Raw genomic sequence first — 21,496 nt, forward strand, 5'->3', positions numbered from 1 at the left:
ATAAATAAATAAATAAATAAATAAATAAATAAATAAATAAATAAATAAATAAATAAATAAATAAATAAATAAATAAATAAATAAATAAATAAATAAATAAATAAATAAATAAATAAATAAATAAATAAATAAATAAATAAATAAATAAATAAATAAATAAATAAATAAATAAATAAATAAATAAATAAATAAATAAATAAATAAATAAATAAATAAATAAATAAATAAATAAATAAATAAATAAATAAATAAATAAATAAATAAATAAATAAATAAATAAATAAATAAATAAATAAATAAATAAATAAATAAATAAATAAATAAATAAATAAATAAATAAATAAATAAATAAATAAATAAATAAATAAATAAATAAATAAATAAATAAATAAATAAATAAATAAATAAATAAATAAATAAATAAATAAATAAATAAATAAATAAATAAATAAATAAATAAATAAATAAATAAATAAATAAATAAATAAATAAATAAATAAATAAATAAATAAATAAATAAATAAATAAATAAATAAATAAATAAATAAATAAATAAATAAATAAATAAATAAATAAATAAATAAATAAATAAATAAACAAATAAATAAATAAATAAAATATTCTAAGTTCACATTATTATGATATTAATTTCTGTACTGCTTATCATTGCATTCACCGTTTCCCCTGTCTACAATGTATGCAAGGACAAAAAATATTGAAACACTGTTTGGAGGGTAAAAACAAGTCATGCCTGGCTCTCTTTCTCAAAACAAGATCTCAGCAGTAGCTGCTTCTAAGGTCTGCGTGGGAAATGACTGACATACAGACATACTATATACACTGTTGGAGTAGGGGCCTATCATGGTAGAAAAATTATAATTATCTATTCCCTCAGTTTTCACAAGGACAAATTGGTAAAATGTCAATGTTGCCATGGTGACAAAGTGAAAGAAAATCTCTCAGGACTGCACTATATAGAGATATATTTTGATAGCACCTTGTCTAAAGTGCCTCATCACTTGTATTAGAGTGCAACTGTGAACATGTGAAGTTTCAGATAATTTTCAAACCACAATACCCCAGCAAGAATTGTTCACACATATTTTCCTTTTGGGAAAAGGAGAAAAAATAACTTGTGTAGCGAAACTATGTCTGATTCCCCATCTCACATAGTTCACTGCATACAAGTACCACACCCAAGAAATCCAGACTGAAACTTGGAATTCTTGTCTACCAGGCTTGTAACACACAAGGGACAAAATGGAGCCAATGTGATGCCTGTGTCTGTATGTGCACCTCAAGGGAAGCTTCAATGCCTTACCAAATTACAGTACACTCTTAATAGAATAAACATGCTTTCATTACTCTTGACTCCCCCTCCTAAAATAATATAAACTCTTTACTGCCAGGAATTTTCATGATTTGATGCATCAATAGCAGTTTCCTGGACAAAATTTCCTGGACAATATTTCCTGAAAATCAATGTGACTCCATGTGACTCCATGTTGTTACGAACCTAGTATAATTTCTACATTTTTACAATTTTCGATGACTTCAAAATTAACCTCCTGATTTAATTTTAAACATATTTGCTACAATATATTCGAAGAAATGGAAATTGAAGCAAGCATTACACAGAAATGACAAACATTTTTTTTTTACCTCTCGAGTCCCAGACCAGAAAATCAGCTCAAAGGTTCTCCAATAATGTCTAGTACAAAAGCATTTACTTTTTGTTATCTTAAGCGAGGAGAAAAAAGCAATATTATTTTAAAGCAGACCTTTCTCATATTTGACACTGGGCACAATCATTTTTTACTGCCTCATAACTAGGAAAGAACTCATTAGTCTTTCAAGACATAAATATAACCAACATGTTCTGTCCTGTGTTCTACTTAAGATTACATGTATATAAATTCAAAGAAATTCAATCCTGTCTACTCTCATTATTCATATCTAACCAATTTTCACAGAATAAATATTGTCAAAATTGTCATTCAGTAAAGGAGCTTATATTACCCCCATCCTACATTTTCCATGGAATATCATAACTTTGTGAATTGGCGATACTGCGAGAGTTTGCATATTGCGAGAAAGGCACAGACTGAACATTGCAAAATCAAATGATTTGATTCTTAATTTGAATTTCTTTCTTGCAGCTCAAAGTGGAATGCCGATTTTTGAGAGGGGAATATGGCACTGAGACATCCTTACATCATCATATATGAAAAGCAGCACTATATTAGGCATGAAAATACCCCCATTATACTTTCACATTTTTCAAATCACATGTAATGTTTTGATGTCATAACAACGCTATGAACTTTGTTTGTCTTGTATCTATGTTTGATTTTACATATAATACAAGATTTATTGATGCGACAAGCTGTTGAAAGTGTATATCACAAATATTATAGTTTTAGCAATGATGATGATGTCATTAATGATTCTAATTATGGTGTTTTGCTACATATTATTCATTACATATTTTTATACCAGCAACTTTCCATAAAGAATAGTGCAGAATATATATATATAGGGAAACCATATGTATGTTTGTAATATATTTATGGTATAGAACACAACAGTTACAAGGCCTAGAGAAAAAACAATAGTAGAAAAAATAATAGTTCCAATAACTCGACCCGCCCTATTTTTACTGCCCAATTCTGAACTTTTTTTGGGTCATATTTGAGAAAATTTCACGAAAATGGTGTTTTGAATGTGATTTCATAGAAATGTAAAATGTAAAAATAGGCTTTAAACATGATTTAGGATACTCAAAAACTGTCCTTCTATAAAAGAACAAATATATAGAAAAATAAAAAAAAAAATCCATACCAACCTACTTTTTGAAAAGTACATTATGGGGACCACAACATTTTTTATTTGACTTAATGTAACCGTTTTGCATATTTACATGTTTACTGCTTTATAGTTACGATTGATGTCGCAAACATTTCATAATAAAATTAATTATTCATGATGATGGATGACTAAAATTTGACAGTGACGATTTGACACACCTGAGAGCAAATTAATAAATTGCTCTGAGCAACAACACATACCCAGTACATTTGATTGAAGCCATAGTAAAATAGCACAGTAATAATTTTCACCTGTTTCATTAACAAATTCCTTAGACCTGATCACTTGGCCAAGACTTGTTTTATTTCTAATTTATGGTAGTCTGGAAATAATCATGTAAAATTAAAAATTAATTGCTCAAAGATTCTGATCATGACAGTTTTTAATACTTGCCTTCCATAAATATTTCTGAAATTTTAATTATGAAAACAATTATCATTTTAATTACTACTATATCATTTATTACTTATTAGTAGATGTCTGAAACTAGATTAAACTAAAAATACCTTCTCCAATCTTTTTTACGTAGACATTTTTTTATATAGAAAAAAACACAACAAGCGGCTCCATAAATGACACGCATTTTTTCAGATCTTTTGGTGTCCAATTTAGACAGGCTTAATTGTATTGATGTTCAGCTCAGACAGGTTTCACTGTACTGGTGTTCAGCTTAGACAGGTTTCACTATACTGGTGTTCAGCTTAGACAGGTCTCACTGTACTGGTGTTCAGCTTAGACAGGTCTCACTGTACTGGTGTTCAGCTTAGACAGGTCTCACTGTACTGGTGTTCAGCTTAGACAGGTTTCACTGTACTGGTGTTCAGCTTAGACAGGTCTCACTGTACTGGTGTTCAGTCTAGACAGGTTTAACTGTACTGGTACTCAGCTTAGATAGGTTTAACTGTACTGGTGTTCAGTTTAGACAGGTTTCACTACCTGTGTTCATTTTTAGACGGGTTTCACTGTACTTGTGTTCAATTTAGACATGTTTGCACTGTACTGGTGTAATTTAGACAAGGTTAACTGTACCGGAATTCAGTTCAAAAGGCTTCACTATAATATTTGAGTGTTCTATGTGGCAATAATGCCCTGGACCTGCCGTATTCATTTACTCTCTGTAAACGGAGGGAACGAAGGAGGTCAGAAGACCTGACGCAATGACGTACAAACTGAATTAGTATTCTCATCACATAAAACAAACAGGCTGAATAAATATTTGTTTTTTCATGAAACACTTTCTCTTTAATACTGGAAGAAACCATATACTTACGTCATGCCTAAATTCTATACTGTCATATGAAAAGAAAATTATCATTAATCAAGGAAACACATTCAGCTTTGCTCCAACAGCCGTCAACTGACAGTAAAAAAATTCATAATAACAGTGATTATCTATCTCATAATTGGTATACCCTCCAATCGTCTTCATGGCAGCGCTGTCACAGAAACATGAATTTTAAATCAAATTCTAACAAGATTATAATCTGCTATTGCAATTTGTCTACTGACCTACACATAGTTGTACAGATATATGCGAATTATGGGATATAATCCACCCAGAAAGGACAGTTTTCAGCATCTCTGGATATATTGCAGTCATCTTTTAAAGATCAAACATTTGCAAAATTTTCAAATACAGTATTTGCTCTAATAATAGCACATGTACTTTATATGTAAATGACAGAGGTGTACCTATGGTCAAACTGACAATTTCAATACAATGGATGTTTGCTTCTAATAGAGGAAATAAGGTAGGTAATATGAGAATTACCCATGTAATAGATTAAACCATGGTTTCTGTAGTACACACATCATTCATACTAGGGATTAGGAAAATGAGGGAACTTTATATTAAGTAGGGAAGTAATAAACGATCGTAAATTAAAACTGAAGTTTAATATCAATATTTGCACCCATCTTAGAGGAATCAATCATATTGATACCAAATGATGTTGTTTTTTCAGATTGTCTCTCTATTTACATATAAACTGAACAACATATGTTACTCACAAATTGTAAACAGTACAAACGATTGATGCACGACTTATATTTCAAGACTAAATTAAAATCATCCTTTCATTTTTGTGATGATTTAATTTTTCTGTTTACAAAAGGGCTAGAATGTATGCAGCAGGCTTGGAACACTGACAAATTCTTCAGTAGACTTCAGAAGCATGAATAATTGGCTGTGTTAAGCTTCACTAGTAATCTGTACCCATGGTATGTAGGGACCTTACAATAATAATTTCTTAAGGTCAAAGATGCCATTAGCAGAGTTACAAACTGCCATAGTATCTGTTATTCACTGAGAAGACAACAAATTTTTAAATATTTCTGTATATATCTTTTAGGGAGTCTCAAATTTGTCATGGAAACTCAATAAACATAATTTTTTTTCATTTTTAATATAAGTTATTAAAACTATATAAATATATATATATGATTAAAAAATAAATACTTTTTTCAACTGACTCAACTTAAAAATCAAATCTAGTCAATTTATGATAATGCAGAAATGTGGCAAGGTCATTACTGGATTAAAACATGCAGGATTCAGCTTGAACTATCAATTACCATGATTACCACTACCAGGGCTGCATTTTAAGTCCATGCAAGCTAATAGTATACTCGTTAGATTTGAATTATTTATTATAATTATTTAATAAATTTTAATAACATTTTCAAATCATCTATATTATGTATTTTCGGTTTGGATAATAATAAAATTGTATCCAAAATGATTTTGAGCATACTATTACATTACAGAATGACTACCGTAATAATAACTGATATCTTACTTCAATAAGAAACCTGCACTCAAATTGAAGGACTTGGAGCAGGCAGTATATATACAATCCCCATACTCCTCCTCTGAAACAATTATGCAACTACTGATACACAAAACCATTTAGTAAACATTATATAATTAAAACTTCATTGTTCTAATTGTGTGGAAATTGTTGTACTCAAACAACATAATCATCACATCTAACAAAATGATTTCCCAGTGTTAGGAATGTTAATGTCAAAGAAACCAATTTATAATTTGAGAATTATAGCAGGAAACGATTATTAATCCCCACATCGTAATATTAATGCGAAGTATCTGCAGGTTCATTCACTGCTTTGTATTATTTTGATAATTGGATTCCTGGAGAACCATAGAATTAACTGCAGACAGTTGGGATTTTCTGACCTGCCAAATACCACACAACACAATATAAACACAAAGACTAGTAGGGGGTCTAATTCTAACCTTTTAGTCTCACTTTTGACCTGATCTTCACCCCATGATCAGAGCTATCATCATATCACGCTAATGACAAACCAGCTGAATCTTAACCATTAGAAAATTAATCAGAATAAGAGAAAACAAATCTAAATTGACACCATATATCCAATGAATAAAAGTGGCAAATAAATTGGAAGCAGATCTATAATGGCTCAGTAAATGTTCACAGTGTTTTTTTGTATCGCGCCCGCAATGGTCATTCAAAGCATACACTTTAGAAACCCTAACCCTATTCGAGTAAACGAAAATAAATTTTCGCCTTTACTTTTAAATAAATTTGATACATATTATGTATTATAACAGGAACATCCAATGTATATTTGTGCTTCTGCAAAGCTTGTACGAAGTGAAACAATTCTTCATAACTAATAAATGTAGTGTTTACGGTGAAATTTCTCACTTTACGATCAAATAATGTGACTCATCCAATAATATTATCATATTATGAAACACACAAACAATTTGAAAATTAAGAATGGAGTAGAGGTTTTCAGGAAGTAAAACTTATACTAACAAGTTCATAAAAGTATTGTTTTAAACCATATCACGCTATATATTTTATGAAAGCATATAATTTATACTAATTGAAAATTAATATTAGATACAACCTTCAAGTGGTCACATGTTAATAAATCGGTTACTGAAGAATCAAATGAGTACTCTGAAGAAATTCACAAGTCACCAATGGTTAATTACTTTCTGAGTTTACTCGGGGCTTCTGCTAGCCTTTCGCCAGTCGAGATGGTGAATTACATGGATTCTTGGCTTCTGCTAACCCTTTGCCAGTCACCAATTGTGAATTATTTTCTGAATTATGTCACTTTCACCACTGATAGATACATTACAAGCCAGGCATTATTTCCAGAAAAAGGTCACAATCTTGTCAAAATAAATTGATAACATCTGGAAACATATTTCTTAAAGTTGATATCATAGTAAGTATATTTTGATTTTTCTAAATCTGACAATATCTTGATTTTTTTTCTCTCCAGGTGAAGATCAAAACAATAATATAGCAATATCCATCATGGCTAATATAATGTTTGACTTAGCCAGAGCCCAATTTTTTATTTTTTTTAAATAGCTTTGTTTTCTATCACCCCCAAAACCATTAATCAAAATATGCACGACTGGGCACTTTTACTATGTCCTGTTTTAAGTATTAAATTGTCTTCTGTGCCACCATTTTCCCATGACGCAAAGTTCCAAAATGGTCCAAAGCAGCACATGTTCCTATTTGACGAACTGAGAACTCAATTATCCTGATAGACATGATGGATAAGTCCTTGTTTAATGATGTATGAGCTGTCGGGGCAAATCTACTGAGCAGATCAAATATTTTTAAAAAATACCAATCGAAACAATACACTTTTGAAGTTTCTTGTAAATAGGATCAGCTATGTTTTGTAAAAGTCACAAGGTCAAAGTCATGAACCTGTTGACTTTTTTTATAGAACATTTACCTTTAGACACATAGTTTTTATGAGAAATGTTTTAGGGGCGGTGTGCGAAATTTTTCATGAAGCAAAGACCGAAAATCTCAGTCATCAGTTGTATTACGCAAAATTGAACAAAATGTGATCCTGCAATCTCCGAAACCCCGAAAATAGGAGCAATCTCGTAAACTCAAAAAATAAGTACATTTGAAAATTTTACAAGCAGCAAATCCACAAAGAAAATCATCCAGGAACGGGCCCACAAGTACTCCACAACCAAAAGAAATTCATTTGAAAAGAGCAAATTATTTTTTGGGCCTGACCTTAACATGTTTTTTTTCTATGAAAAACATTGCCAACATCTGTAACAATTAGCACAGCATGGTCCCCATATAAAACAATTAAATTTACACTTGATGTGTCAAACAAGTAGAATGGCTTGAAACTTTTATAACTTTGTAGCCTATATTAAACCAGATGACTAACACATTTTAGAGCATTTTCCGTCGCAATATTGAACTGACTAAGGGACGACGTCAAAAGATCGATGTCGGATAAAAAACTTATTTCCTTTAGTTTGGGGGTGGGGGGTTTTGACCTCAAAAAGTTTCCATCCTACAAAAACGATTTTATTTTTTAATGAAGTCAAAAAAATCTATCAGATCATGGACAGAAATAACCGAAAAGGAAAAAAAACCCAGAAAAATGGTTTGGTTCAAGTGTAAATCTGTGCATCAAATGAGGTGCATTTGTAAAATCTTTTTACACCCACCCGACAACCAACTGCAACGCAATACTACTGTCCGATTATCAATTTGTATTTAATGGTGAATGTAGTCTGACGCCATGACCAATATTTAACAATTAAGTTTCAGTGGGGGGTAGGGGGGTTTGGAAAAAAACTAAAGGAATTAAGTTTTTTATCCGACATCAATCTTTTGACGTCGTCCCTAATAGAATGTAGGCATCAACAAGTAAACCAACCATGTTGTCATCGACGAACGCAATAGATTTTAGTTACAATAAAGTGAAAAAAAAAGTCATTTTCTAGTGGTAAACTTGTATTTGTTACCTCAATGAAGGTAAAATTAAGTAAGGATTACTCTCACTACCACCAGACAGAAGTTTGCTTATTAGCATAACAATAAATGCTTATTTAGGTTTTACTTTAATTGACCGTCACTACTCTCATCATTATCTTCCTATAAAATGTACATTTTCATTTCCAGGTACAATGTAATATTAAAATTGCCAAGTACTGGTACATTTATTTATTTGATTAATTAGTCTGAAGAGTAATTAGTAGAATATAGGAATATTGCTCCAAGTGAAATTATGTTCATTAACAGGAGCTGCTTATATTTCTGGTCTTCATTCATCTTTGGCTTACTTCTTCGTGAGTTATGAGTATAAAACAAAGATCAGATACTCAATGTTGTATATGTATATAAACAAAAGAATTTATATTTTAGTGTCAGCTCTCAACAGCTCTCATCCATTCATCACATGATTTTAATAAATCCGTTCAAAATTCTTCATCCCTACTTGCATTCAATGTAAAATTTCAACTATTTACTAATCATTTCTGGCAAGGAAAACTATAATGACAATTATTTAGACTTTTCTTAAACCAGAACCACAAACTGCTACCGTTATGTAAATGTACATTTTTTTTTATTTTCTGACACAACCAAGGGGTGTCATTACAAGCAGATTATCCTGACATAATTTATTTGTACATTTATTTAATCGTGAAATGCAAATCTTTAAATCCTCACAATAAACAGATTCATTGTACAGCTTTTCACAGGAGCCGTAAAACAGAAAGCAAGTAAATAAACTATTTCTTGTATACAAATTTTACCCAAATGATAAGAGAAATAACATCACAATCAATAATGAAGATATACAAAACTGTACAATTTCCAATGAATATTTTGAATGTGTATTATCTGACAGACATCGCACAAAGCATAGCATAGCAGATAGGGTATCTGTTTATTTGACTTGCACTTCAATTGTTATTTGCATATTAGATTAAATCCACTATTTACATTAGTGCAGCTATTGACCCGATTTCTTTTTAGGTTAATTCAGTCTTAAAAACAACCCTTTAAACTAATTTCTGCCGTAATATATTCAGGTTTACATTTTCAACTGTACTGGCATTAAAATTGTTTAAAGACTAAATACATAGTGTAAACCACTCTAATTACAGGCTAGACAAATTGTGACCAATCAGGAGACAGCATAACATGATGTTTTAGCTTCAAGGATTTCTAGGCTGTCACAGCAGCTTTTGGAGAAAAATATCCTCGCAGTGCACAGTAATTATCTAATTGAAAACACTGATTTTAAGTGCTTTACTGTGAATTGTTGTCACCAAATTTTGTTATGAAAATTCATTACATTTTGTCGCAGTATTTCACCCTGGTTCATTCTCACAAATGCTTCGAATTATAAAATCACAGAAATTTATAGCAGAGTAAATTTAACAGTTTTTTCAACAATCTTTTTTTTTTTCATCAGAAAAATGTGAATAAAATTTAAATAATCTGAAACTCAGTTTAAAAATTTAAAAAATGAGATATCAGCTGGTGAAAATGTTGTCGTCATATTGGGTATGTAAATTTTATTTCTTAATTAATGTCAGCCATGATGGAAAGGCATTAGCCACAATTTGTATTAAATTATGTTGATTTGGTACCAGTTGTCATGGGAATAAAAAACACATCATAGATGTATAACACTCAGCTCATGTATTGAAGCAAAATAAGTTGCGTCAGTATTACCCATTTGTTTTCAAATTTGAAGTATTAAGGAGACTAACTTGCTGGAGGATAAAATTCCAAAAGATCACGCACGGGGTCATAACAGATGAAAATGAATTAAACGCAATGTTTTTCTAACCCACAGTCATTGTATCTGTGTTTCAGCTATCATGAGATACCTTATATTAAGCAAATGATGCCAGAATATAAATATGAATTATGTTTGTTTATGAATATATAATTAGATGACTTTGATTCAATATTGATTAATGAAAATAGATTTTAGAAGAAGTACCGATTTAATCTACACGTAGCATTGACATTTTTCAAATTTAAATTTTCAAGATATAAGATTTGATTTTTATTATAAACACATCTATAAACATTTTTTGTATGATCATTAGCTCTAGAGTCCGATTGGTACTTAGGGTTGAATTTCAGTTTTTAGTCAAATAATTTTTTCCCCAATCTTCTGAAGGAAAATACAGACTATAAACAGGACTCTTTTTTTGTGAATTTGTGATGAAAAGAGGGAACTGATGGTGATAATATAATCCACAGGTGCTTGTGTTAGACCAGAACCAGTTGATGCTGGTATAACACATCAAAATGACATAATACGATTATAATAGCATGGTAGTAAAGCCCTATGTGTCAGGTAGTCACGGATAGGATATTATGATTTATGTGGCAAAAATGTACTGAATATACTTAAATTAACCATGTGAGGGCATCAGTGACACTTAATGTCCCCAGCTGTCAATTAGCACCACAATATTTAAAAAAAAATAACATCACCAGGTCGATGTCCACAACATCTGGTTGAATTGTTAAAATTTGAGTCATTTAGGCATACATGGCTCAAAATACACATATACAAGATATAAGGCATTAAGCTTTCCTAATCTGTGTATGTATATATTAAATAACAATTCAAAAATTACAACAGAATGACTGATTAATTGCCATTGTTTTAGCAGTGTGTCAATTTCATGGACATTAAGCACAGGTGAGTCAAATGACTGAATGAAATAGACCATGTGTAACATTTCAACACACATATTGTCAGGGTCAAAGCGATTATGCAAATGAGATACCCAAATGGCTCCTACTCACCACAAGGCAGCTCAACAAGTGTACTGCACCAAATTTCATAATTTAATGCAAATAGACTTTCATATTTAACATGAAGTACAGACATTATTGAGAATGATGAACGAACTCGGTAATTATTTGGATTCCATACGAAAATGTTATCAATCCCAGGCATGTAAATTTAACATCAAAAAATTCAAATTCTTCTCGTTTTCAAACATTATCAAAAAATACACTGAATAACAGTTTTAATATGAAGCTTTATATGACATAATACTCACAGAAAATAAACTACATATTTTGTAATTTCACCTAGATTAGATCTATACCACCTGATTTCCTACATGCATCAAGTGCAAATTGTGGTTTCTTATTTTATTGTCAAACGGATTGTCTGTGATGTATGCTCATGTCAGCCAGCCAGTCTGTTTGTGATGCATGTCCAAGGGTAATATTTAAATGAAACATTTGCAAGAAAAACAGATCAATATAAATTTCATAGGAATTTCTTCACATTTTTTATGCAAATAACCGTTTATTTTTTTCTGCTTTGTCTTTTTATTGTGTGTGAAATTGACCATGTTATCAATGAATTCTGAAGAGTATTAAAGAACGGGGGTGGACACTTTATAAGACAAGCAAACACTTATGCCTAGGCGAATGGTGTAATTTAAACTATCTTTTATATGGACTTACATTGCCTATAATTTGCCACCATCCTTAGTTTTATTAGTTAACATAGGATACAAATTGATCCATTATGTTATTGTGGGTACAAGCGAGCAGCGACATCGTCTGAATAGCATCCATATACAGCAAGAATAACATGGATGTTTTTACTGTTTGGTATTTCTTCTCTTAATACCAGTGGGAAATCGAACTTTTTTTCTTCTAACATTGCACATGTATGTATAAAGCGAAGTGTTATCTTCGACATAATGGCATACAAAAACAGAGGAAATCCCCAATGACAGAAATTGGAATACACTATGATAGAATTTTTGCATTTCTAATGGGCCTGAGTCAAAAGGTGTTTTTGATTTCATGGTGCCAGCTTTCGGGCACTACCAGCATCTTCATACGATATAATACCTAATCTCCTGTTTTTTTGGCATGATCCTTGGTACAATGAAGATAGAAATATAACATGTAAACTCGTTGCATGTACACCAACAAAATGCACAGATTTATTAAAAATTAAAATACATTTTTTTTCATTAAATTTTTTATAAAATTATAAATCTGATGAGAATAATTAATAATTGTGATTGTTTCACAATATTCTCAAATTTAATAAATTATTTCATTATATAGATATTTTGATAAGCTATAGAAATCACTGAGTTGTATTTCCATGCAGCTCATTTTGAGGACTAAGATTTAATATTTAAAATTTCATGTCACATATCCTTCTTCGGTATTCACCAAATTACACTTCATGCTAGGTACATTTATGTAAATCTGAAAATATAATACCCATGTTTTCTTGATTTCAGTAAATATGCCACAATGGTTTTCGCTACAAGAATAACCCCATTATAATATTAGGATGGTTTCCTCAAGATGTTCAGTGTGGGTTGGAACACCTACCTCAGAAAAATAATGAATCTTGAAAAACCTGCCTCGAATTACAAGATTCTTTTGAATTCACTACATTTTGATATCACTTCACTTGACGTTATATTGCCATGGAAATAAACGCTTTTGAATCATGCTGAATTTCACCCCCCCCCCCCGCCACTTGTGAAATTATAATTTCAAACGATGTAATCAAAACATGGCTGCGTTTTTCTCGTGAATAGATAATATTTGGACAAATGCTAGAGAAACATACGGGGAGTAAAACACGATATAATCGAGCGTTGCGGTGAGTATTTTTCGCAAACAAAAAGCGATTTTCTTCGACCAGTTCGCTGCGAAGCTTCTCTGTGCCGATTAGTCTATGTTTTAAACACGCTGTATTAGATACTACCCGGATTACATCAAATGAATTCGGCGTGCTTGAAATCCGAGACACCGAGCGTGTGGAGACCGGCGATACAACAGGCACAAACACAAAGAACGGGGCATTTTCCACATTTCCGCATTGCCGGTAAGCCGGGTAGTGAATTCGATAAAAGCCCAGCAAGCCATCGACGAGCACTGTCCACGGCGTAGGAAAAAACACAATGGCGGCTACGTTGTATTACAAATGCTGGTGCGTATGAGAATGGCTACGGATACAACATGTATACTGAAATGTCATCCATGTTTAAGGCTCAATTTCAGTGATGAGTCCCATATTTTATGAAAATCAATTGCAACCGCACGAGGAGCGCTATTCAATCGTATGCATATCTCATTCTTGGGCTGGAGTAGAAGACGATGTTCTGGAGTGAGTCTATCGATTCTAACTCACTCGCATACATCATCCTCCTGCTCTTACGAAATGTCATCGTTTTTTTTTTAATGCATGAATGTTCGTGCTGCCGTAAAACACGATCTACAAAAAGGCTTGGTCAGATAGCATTACCAGCAGACTACACGATGAATATAAATAAACATATTTGACATGAGACTCCCGTTTTGGTATTTAAAAAAAAACAAAAAAAACAATAACCATAATACATTGTAACACGATTTTACGAGCGATGTGTACGTGTTGAAGCAGATCAAACGGCCAGACGTAGCATGATAATTACGCGCCAAATAAAAAATTAAAATAAAATTACACCGACAAATATTAAAGCCTGAATGAATACTATTCCCTCTAAAAAAGGCATAGAGAACGTGGTATTTTTAACGACATGTTGTTTGCCTGAAGGCCGAATTGTGTGCCGAATAATGTACGGCGGCAGTGACAATACACAGTAAGCTAAATAAAATCGTATGGCCGTTGTTCGCTGTAAGTAGAAACCAAAACCGTTTTTTTACGGTGATGCTGAAATAAACAGTGACAATGGACCAAAATGTGAAGAAATACACCTACTGTGAGTCAGAATATATAGAAAAACACAATTTTAGAGATGAAATGTCACAAGCAAAATAACGTCAAAGATGCAGACGATGGCAAAACACAGTACTTACACTATTACGTGATATGTTATAGATTTCCAGTCGCTCGGTCTCTCCAGAAAGTTATAGATTTTGCTCTGCGTTTTGCGATATTTCAGCGCTCTTTTAGTTGCTGGACGATAATGCAGTGGTTTTCCCAATAAACTCATTCTTGGGGCGGCTAATCGGCCGGCCTGGCGGCGGCCGTGGAGTTTTTGGAATTCGCGTTTTACTTTGCGACGTAGCTCAATGTGCGGATCGTCACTATTCTCATCTGTTTTATCCCTCCACTCATCATCGGCCATATGAAATTCCACACGCAGCGCTCGGCGTTCGGCATGCTTCGGGCACTCGTCGGCGGAGTCTTCGGAAGAGTGACTATCCAAGCGTTTCATTTCAGTGGCGAGCCCTCTGCGATTCATTTCTACCTATCTCGAAAAAAGGAAATACATGATAAAAATACAATCTGGAGCTTCTGGAAAGAGGAAAAATTTCCTGGAAAAATTTCTTGTCAAATTACCGGTAGTAGCATGTATGTTACGAGGAGACGAGGGGCAACGGACGAACTTCTTTACTTTTTTTCCATCTTTGTTTTCTCTCTTTAAACTTTGTAACTCAAGTCTCAGAAAACAAGCGAACCATGAACAAGCTTTACAGATTTCCTTTTAAAGAAAACCATAAATGTGTTCAGTGTCAGCGCGTTAAAATTACAACAGGGTGATACGCGGTGAGCCGGCTGGTATACTCGGGCCCCAACAACATATTTCGACTATTTAATATGAGTATGAAATTATTTAGGACGGCAACGGTCTGTAGGGGTGATAGTTGTAAGTAAATAAATTGAAAAAAAAAATGCTTCAGCAACAGCAAAAAACTGAAGAATAATGGTGACAGAATCTGTGCCTGGTTAGGAAAAAAACGTTATACGGCACTGACCGGACCATGTGTCTTTTAAAGGCACAGTTTTTAATACTTTTAAGAACAAATGAGATTTGGTGAATTGATATTAGGGAAACAAAAGTCAGATTAACAGTGTAAGCAACGCATAATGGTGTCCATGGTGTAATCCCAGGTACCGATAGCTGCTCATTTATAAAGTGTTGTAGAAATGACGAAAAAAAAAAAGACAGTCACACCTATCATAGTATATTCCAGCTAATTCCTAATTGTCGAAAAAGTACACTTACGGGACAAGAGAAATACACACTCAACTCAGAACGATTACAACAGTGTCAAGATTACACGTGGGTCCCGATAAACAGTTAATATGTCAAAACAAACGTACGGTTGAATCAGATAAAAAATAGGGGGCGCTAGACTAGAAATTACAAGAAAACCGGTATAACCCATCAGCTGGACAACCTCTTAACACACACTGATTGGCGTGTATGTGTGTTTGAGCCTGCGGCAAAGCAATATGGAGGGAGATCTTAAATGAAATGAGCTCCGGCACTGCATGGCTACTTCGTGGCAACGTGTGCATATCACTATACTAACTCAAATTACAACTGCACAAGTTACTCAGGCTGAAATTATCACTATAAAACTACATTCTAAAGACTGGGGCAACATGGATAACTTCAGTATATTAAATACGCATGCACTTTGAATTAATAGTACGTTCCAGTAATTAAAGTTGTATAACTGGATGAAATAATGAACTAAACAAATGCGCATGCACTTTGAAATATTGGTACGTACCAATAATTAATGTTATAAAACTGAATTAAATAATTAATTTGAATTAATAACAGGTATATTACTCCCTGAGAGAATATATTTGGAGATTGTAAACATGTGACCAGTTTCAGCATTTTCTATCAATATACTGGAAGTTAGGGGACCCTAATGCGATATCGGCGTTAACGTTGACATTGAGTAAACCGACTACACGTTTATTCTAGAGCTTTAATTAATTGAGGCTCGTCTCGTCAATTAATAGGCGGTGTATCGCGAGGCGGCGCTCTTTGATGTGATTTCTGGTCGGTTGCCGTCGTGCTAATGAGAAAACGAATGAAAAACGCAGTCGTATGTTATGGCTTGGTTTCTTATTATCATCAAATTGTATTTCATTCAGTTGTACGATGGGATTTCCAAATGTACCCAGAAAGCAATTAGTGGGACAGGAAGAGGTGGGGGCAAATATATTATATTTTAATTTTGTCACACTCCTTAAAATAAAACAATATATTTTTTCATCATTAGATCGATAATTGAAATTAACTGGAAAAAAAAAACATTAAAAAACACACACAAATGCGCTATATATTTCATGGCGTGTTGAAAGAGGTTGCATAAAATAATCCGCAAAATCATAGTGAACTCGGTGCCCGCCAGTCAAGCAATAACTCTTGTTTTCAGCACAAGCTGTAAAGCAAATATGGTGTTCGTTTAAACCCGTCCCGCAAAATTCGATAGAGCAATAGCGCCCTCAGCGAAACAAACAAACAAACAAAACGTTATCATATTACGACACGAAGAGCGAACATGCAAAAGACGTATACACGTATATATAACATACAATAATGAAAACAACATAAATGTTTTGTAATGTTATATGAGTAGCTGTCTATCAGCATCACGTCAACTCTAAATCGCAGCTTGTAATTCAACGTTCATGCAACCTGACAACGTTGGGTGCTCAATTTAGTTTGTTGTTGCACCACAGTTACTGTGGTTACACTAGGTCCATGAACGGTAAAACCCACATATCTTTTGAACACTAAAAAAGGCCCGGGGTCGACCAATATATTCATCGAGTGTGTCACATACGCAATGTGGAGAGGCTGACCACTGACCGAGATTCATCATTTGCTACAGATGTGACATTGGGGGATGCAGTTGCCTGTGTTCGAACGGGTCTGGTTGATAGGATATTGAACGCATGAAGTTAAACTTATTTGAAATAAATTTGATATGTTGATATCACTAGCATACCTTCTGGTTACGGACTAGGACGAACAAGATAGCAGATTCGGTGCCGTACTCACGTGACATTGAATCTAACCGGCAAATAGTCTATTGCCACGATTTGAACGTCCCGTTTTTGCCTTTCATGAAAAATCACGTAAAGGGCGGTGGTCATTGCGCCACGCATGCGCAAAATATGGGACTCATATCAACATAGATGGCGACTTTGACTGTTTCCTTAACGAGTACAAACTGAGACGTTACTAAATTTTGACTATATAATTTCTTTGGTGATTGGAAAGTATCGAGGGAGTCGCCATCGGTAATTAGTGCACGTTGCGCCTAGGTCAAAACTCGTACTCGTAATTTCCATTAAAAAAGCGCATAGAATTGTGGGAAAATCAATGTTTATAAACACAAATGTCACACCTGCGTTGCGCGACAACCCTCGCCCTTCAAACTGTTTCCAAAACTTTACACGCCATTCATACATGGTTGTGAAGCCATGGGCGCGAAATGCATGTAATTTTATAATCGACTTCTAACACGGTATTGAACAAGTATCAGTATTTTCTCTTTGTGCGGGAAGCTAATATATTTCACGACAACCAGTCAGAAGCCACAAGCGAGGTTTCTCGCCGTCCGTAAAAAGCGTTTTGCGATTACTGAGAAATGCATAAGAATGAACTATTAGGTAAAAGAAAAACAAATCAGTACAAACCAGTTGTATGTGTTTCATCAGCCGAACAAGTGAACATGTGAAAGATTGAATAAATCAGCGGAAGGCAGCAGTCTGGGTGACGATCATTCGCATTAGACCTGTTAAAACCGTTAGTAGTGCAAGATAAAACATTCAGGGCCGCGCTGTTGTAATGTCGTTCTATTGTAATTTATTGGTATACTTTGAAATTCAGAATGCTAACTTTGAAACGTGCGTTTGTAACTGTGTGACTTAGGGTTTCTCCCATTTGCAAATAAGGGTTACGGAAGGTTTTTGTGAAAAAATGATCGCCCGTAATATAAATGTTACTGTTTACAGTGTTAGGCATTCTTGCCGCAAGGATATACGCAATATTTAATAGAAATAAAACTTGATACAAATATAAGGGTATGCAACTTTCAAATCCATACGGCCACGTTGTTATATATGAAGTTACAGAAACACATGCATATATCATGGTACCCCCTCAACCATTTAATTAAAATAAGCTAACATTATTTTACCATGTAACCGCTTTTTAGAAAAAATGCTATATACGTCACATGTTTCAATGTGGCGGTGCCTGGGACGAGGATCATCGGTGTCCCGAGTCGACGGGGTGACCGGATGACGTTAGGCAGTATAGGAAATAAACACCCGAGCAATACAAACAGTCATAAACTGTGATATCACTCTTTTTTTCATGGTTGGACTACAATGTCGACAACCCATGAAGGCAAAATCTTGTTAATAAAATAACTTTTGGGCATTTTTGTCACAGCAGACCGCGAGCTAATGATATCCAGTGAGCGACACCTGCATATATGAAATAAAAAAATCACAAGCCCAATAATACTGATCAAAGCAGATATTTCGTTTGACTTATCACATTTTCTAATTTTTTGGTGAGTTTCTATTGATTCATGTATTTATTACCCAACTGGGCATCTATAATTCTCTACTGATGTGCTAATGTAATCGATTAATCACACCATAGCAATCGTGACTCGTCTACTCGCGCACTTCGAAAGTGACGAGCATCGGTAGCTGAGTAGATCCGCTAAAACCATTCATTCGTCGTTCAGGGCGAAACCCAGCAACGGGTCGTTGTATATTATTAAAATTTATTGTACATTTTGAAATGCAAAACGCCAACTTTGAAAATGCGTATGTTGTCTAGGGGTGACGTATGTTATTAAAGATTGGTGATTACTACCAGTCTCATTGGATTAAGGTCCTGTTTGGTTTATATATATATATATTTATATTTTTTGTATTGTAACTATTATTTATTTTTAATAATTTTTGCTGCACCGGGTTGCTTTCGCAAAACAAATCCTTAGAAACAATTCTTCCATCAAATTAAATAGAACCCCAAAATCATTAAAAAAAATAATACAATAATAATAATAATAATAATAATAATAATAATATATCAGTGAAATAAACCATATTCCAATGCGATTGGAGTTACTGTAATTGGAGGGTTTTGTGAATAAAATTTGGTAAAAAGAGAAAAATAGTAAATGATCACTGCATAATGTCAAGGAATTAGAAAAAAAACGTGAATAATGTAATTTTTTTCAGTGACCCGCCCAGGCTATTAGCCAGGAATTTGCAACTGCCAGTCCAAAACAATTCAACTTCATGAAAATGTAGATGGTTTGGGATATATTTTGGTAAAAATATCAAAGAACAATAGGAAAAAACAGAAAAATGGGAAAAAGATGCCTGTCCAAAATCAAAGTTGCCAGTCCGTTTGGTGGCTGGCTAACACCCTGGACCCGCCCAACCTCAGATTTCAAATGTCTAATCCCTTACTAAGCTTTTGTTATAGTACACTGCGATGTTAGATATTCTTACAAAGATATACCCAATATTAACTAGAAATAAAACTTGATACAAAAATAAGGGTATGCAACTTTCAAATCCATCCGGCCATGGTCATTTTAGGATTATAAAGAACGGGCATTCTTACAAAGGTGTGCGAAATGTCATGACTAGAAATAAATAGAGACAAATATAGTGGTACTAGTATTCAACTTTCAAATCCATATGACCGTCTTCTTAACTGTACATCATACTATAATTATTCTAAATATAATACTTTCATACCCCTATCTTATAAATCTTTGATCATATAATATTGTACGTGCAGTGAATGTACAATTATTTTTTATAGGATAGAATCAGAATTTACTAATGTAGACAAATAATGAATAGACAATTAATACTACTCTACGAATTAAGGCAGATGTATGCCCCGGACGAGCATTTAATATATCTTATTTCAGTATACTATGTAACCTGGATGTTCTGCCTGAAAATTGTAACTTATGTCATAGTAGTAGAATTAACAAACCGCAAATCGATACGTTATTTTTACAACATTGCGGAGGGTAATATTATCAAGAATGCCGTGGTGGTGCTGGTTATTGAGGATTTGACAGAAAGCTGAGGTCGATATCAATAATTACCGTTCCAAGCTGAGTGGTGTATATTCTTGACCGCGGACTGACGTCAGTGTGACGTAACATTTTTAAACTTCGCTAGGGAAAGTCTATAGGACTGTGTATGGTTGTGCGTTAACATTTTAGAATAATGGGGCACATATATTTGTTTACATTGTTTAGAAATAATTTGGTCTGAAATAAAAGTGATTTTGGCGAGAATATCACCACCAAGTGTTCGTTGTTTAGTTGTTTGTTCTACAATATTCCTGGATTCCCCGAGGTCGAGAATTAATGGTTTCTACCGAAAGCAGAGGTCAGTAACTTGGGGCAGTAATTTTGGATAACTGGTTTATTGTCCTAAACAAAGACAATGAGACAGTTAGTCTAGGATATGACGCTCATACCATTTCATCTCACATAGTGAGGGGGCATAACACACATAATGTAGTTGAACACATACGAACGCAGCAAACACTGGCACGGCTTGGTGTGCATGTTTCGTGATCGCCACATGAGACACAAATTCCTTCTCGTCGGCACCCGGCACAAGCTTATTCATGGCTACTATGTAGAAATTGGCCTCTGAAGCCAACGAAAAGCTGTGTCAGCCATGTTGTTGTCGTCTGCTAATTATGATGTCCCGGATGTTGTGACGTCACAGGCCAATTTCAATCGGACGTAAAATTGCTCTGCTTGTTGTTGTAACGTCGTAGCAATCTTTATTACACACAGACGCTAGAATGGTAAAGTTGCGATTTTTTTCCTTTTGTCAAAACAAAATGGCAATTTGTTATTGTGTTCTTAGTGGGTTCACGAAACCCCTGTGACCGTAAAAGAAATACAAAACGGCCATACACCTTAGACCGACGGAAAGAGACTGAGAATGCTACTCGCTGCAATAAGGCCAGTCAATATTTGTTGTATAACACATCACATCC

The 21,496-nt window shown here is 33.6% G+C and overlaps 1 protein-coding gene across 3 annotated transcripts in view; it reads right to left on the reverse strand.

Annotated features, from left to right (window-relative positions):
- LOC100372533 (potassium voltage-gated channel subfamily KQT member 1-like) overlaps window positions 1-14,845 on the reverse strand; it is a 129,483-nt gene extending 114,638 nt beyond the window's left edge. Inside the window, exon 1 of one of the 3 annotated variants that reach the window (XM_085507845.1) lies at window positions 14,529-14,845. In XM_085507845.1, the coding sequence (XP_085363971.1) occupies window positions 14,529-14,800 (272 nt within the window). In that variant the 5' untranslated portion in view covers window positions 14,801-14,845. The remainder of the gene's footprint in view (window positions 1-14,528) is intronic. The other 2 variants (XM_078011909.2, XM_085507846.1) reach the window with 2 other exon arrangements.
- Between the last annotated feature and the right edge of the window lie 6,651 nt (window positions 14,846-21,496).

The sequence above is a fragment of the Saccoglossus kowalevskii genome, chromosome 14 (assembly GCF_978046115.1).
Source record: "Saccoglossus kowalevskii chromosome 14, keSacKowa6.1, whole genome shotgun sequence".
In the NCBI taxonomy this organism is placed as follows: domain Eukaryota; kingdom Metazoa; phylum Hemichordata; class Enteropneusta; family Harrimaniidae; genus Saccoglossus; species Saccoglossus kowalevskii.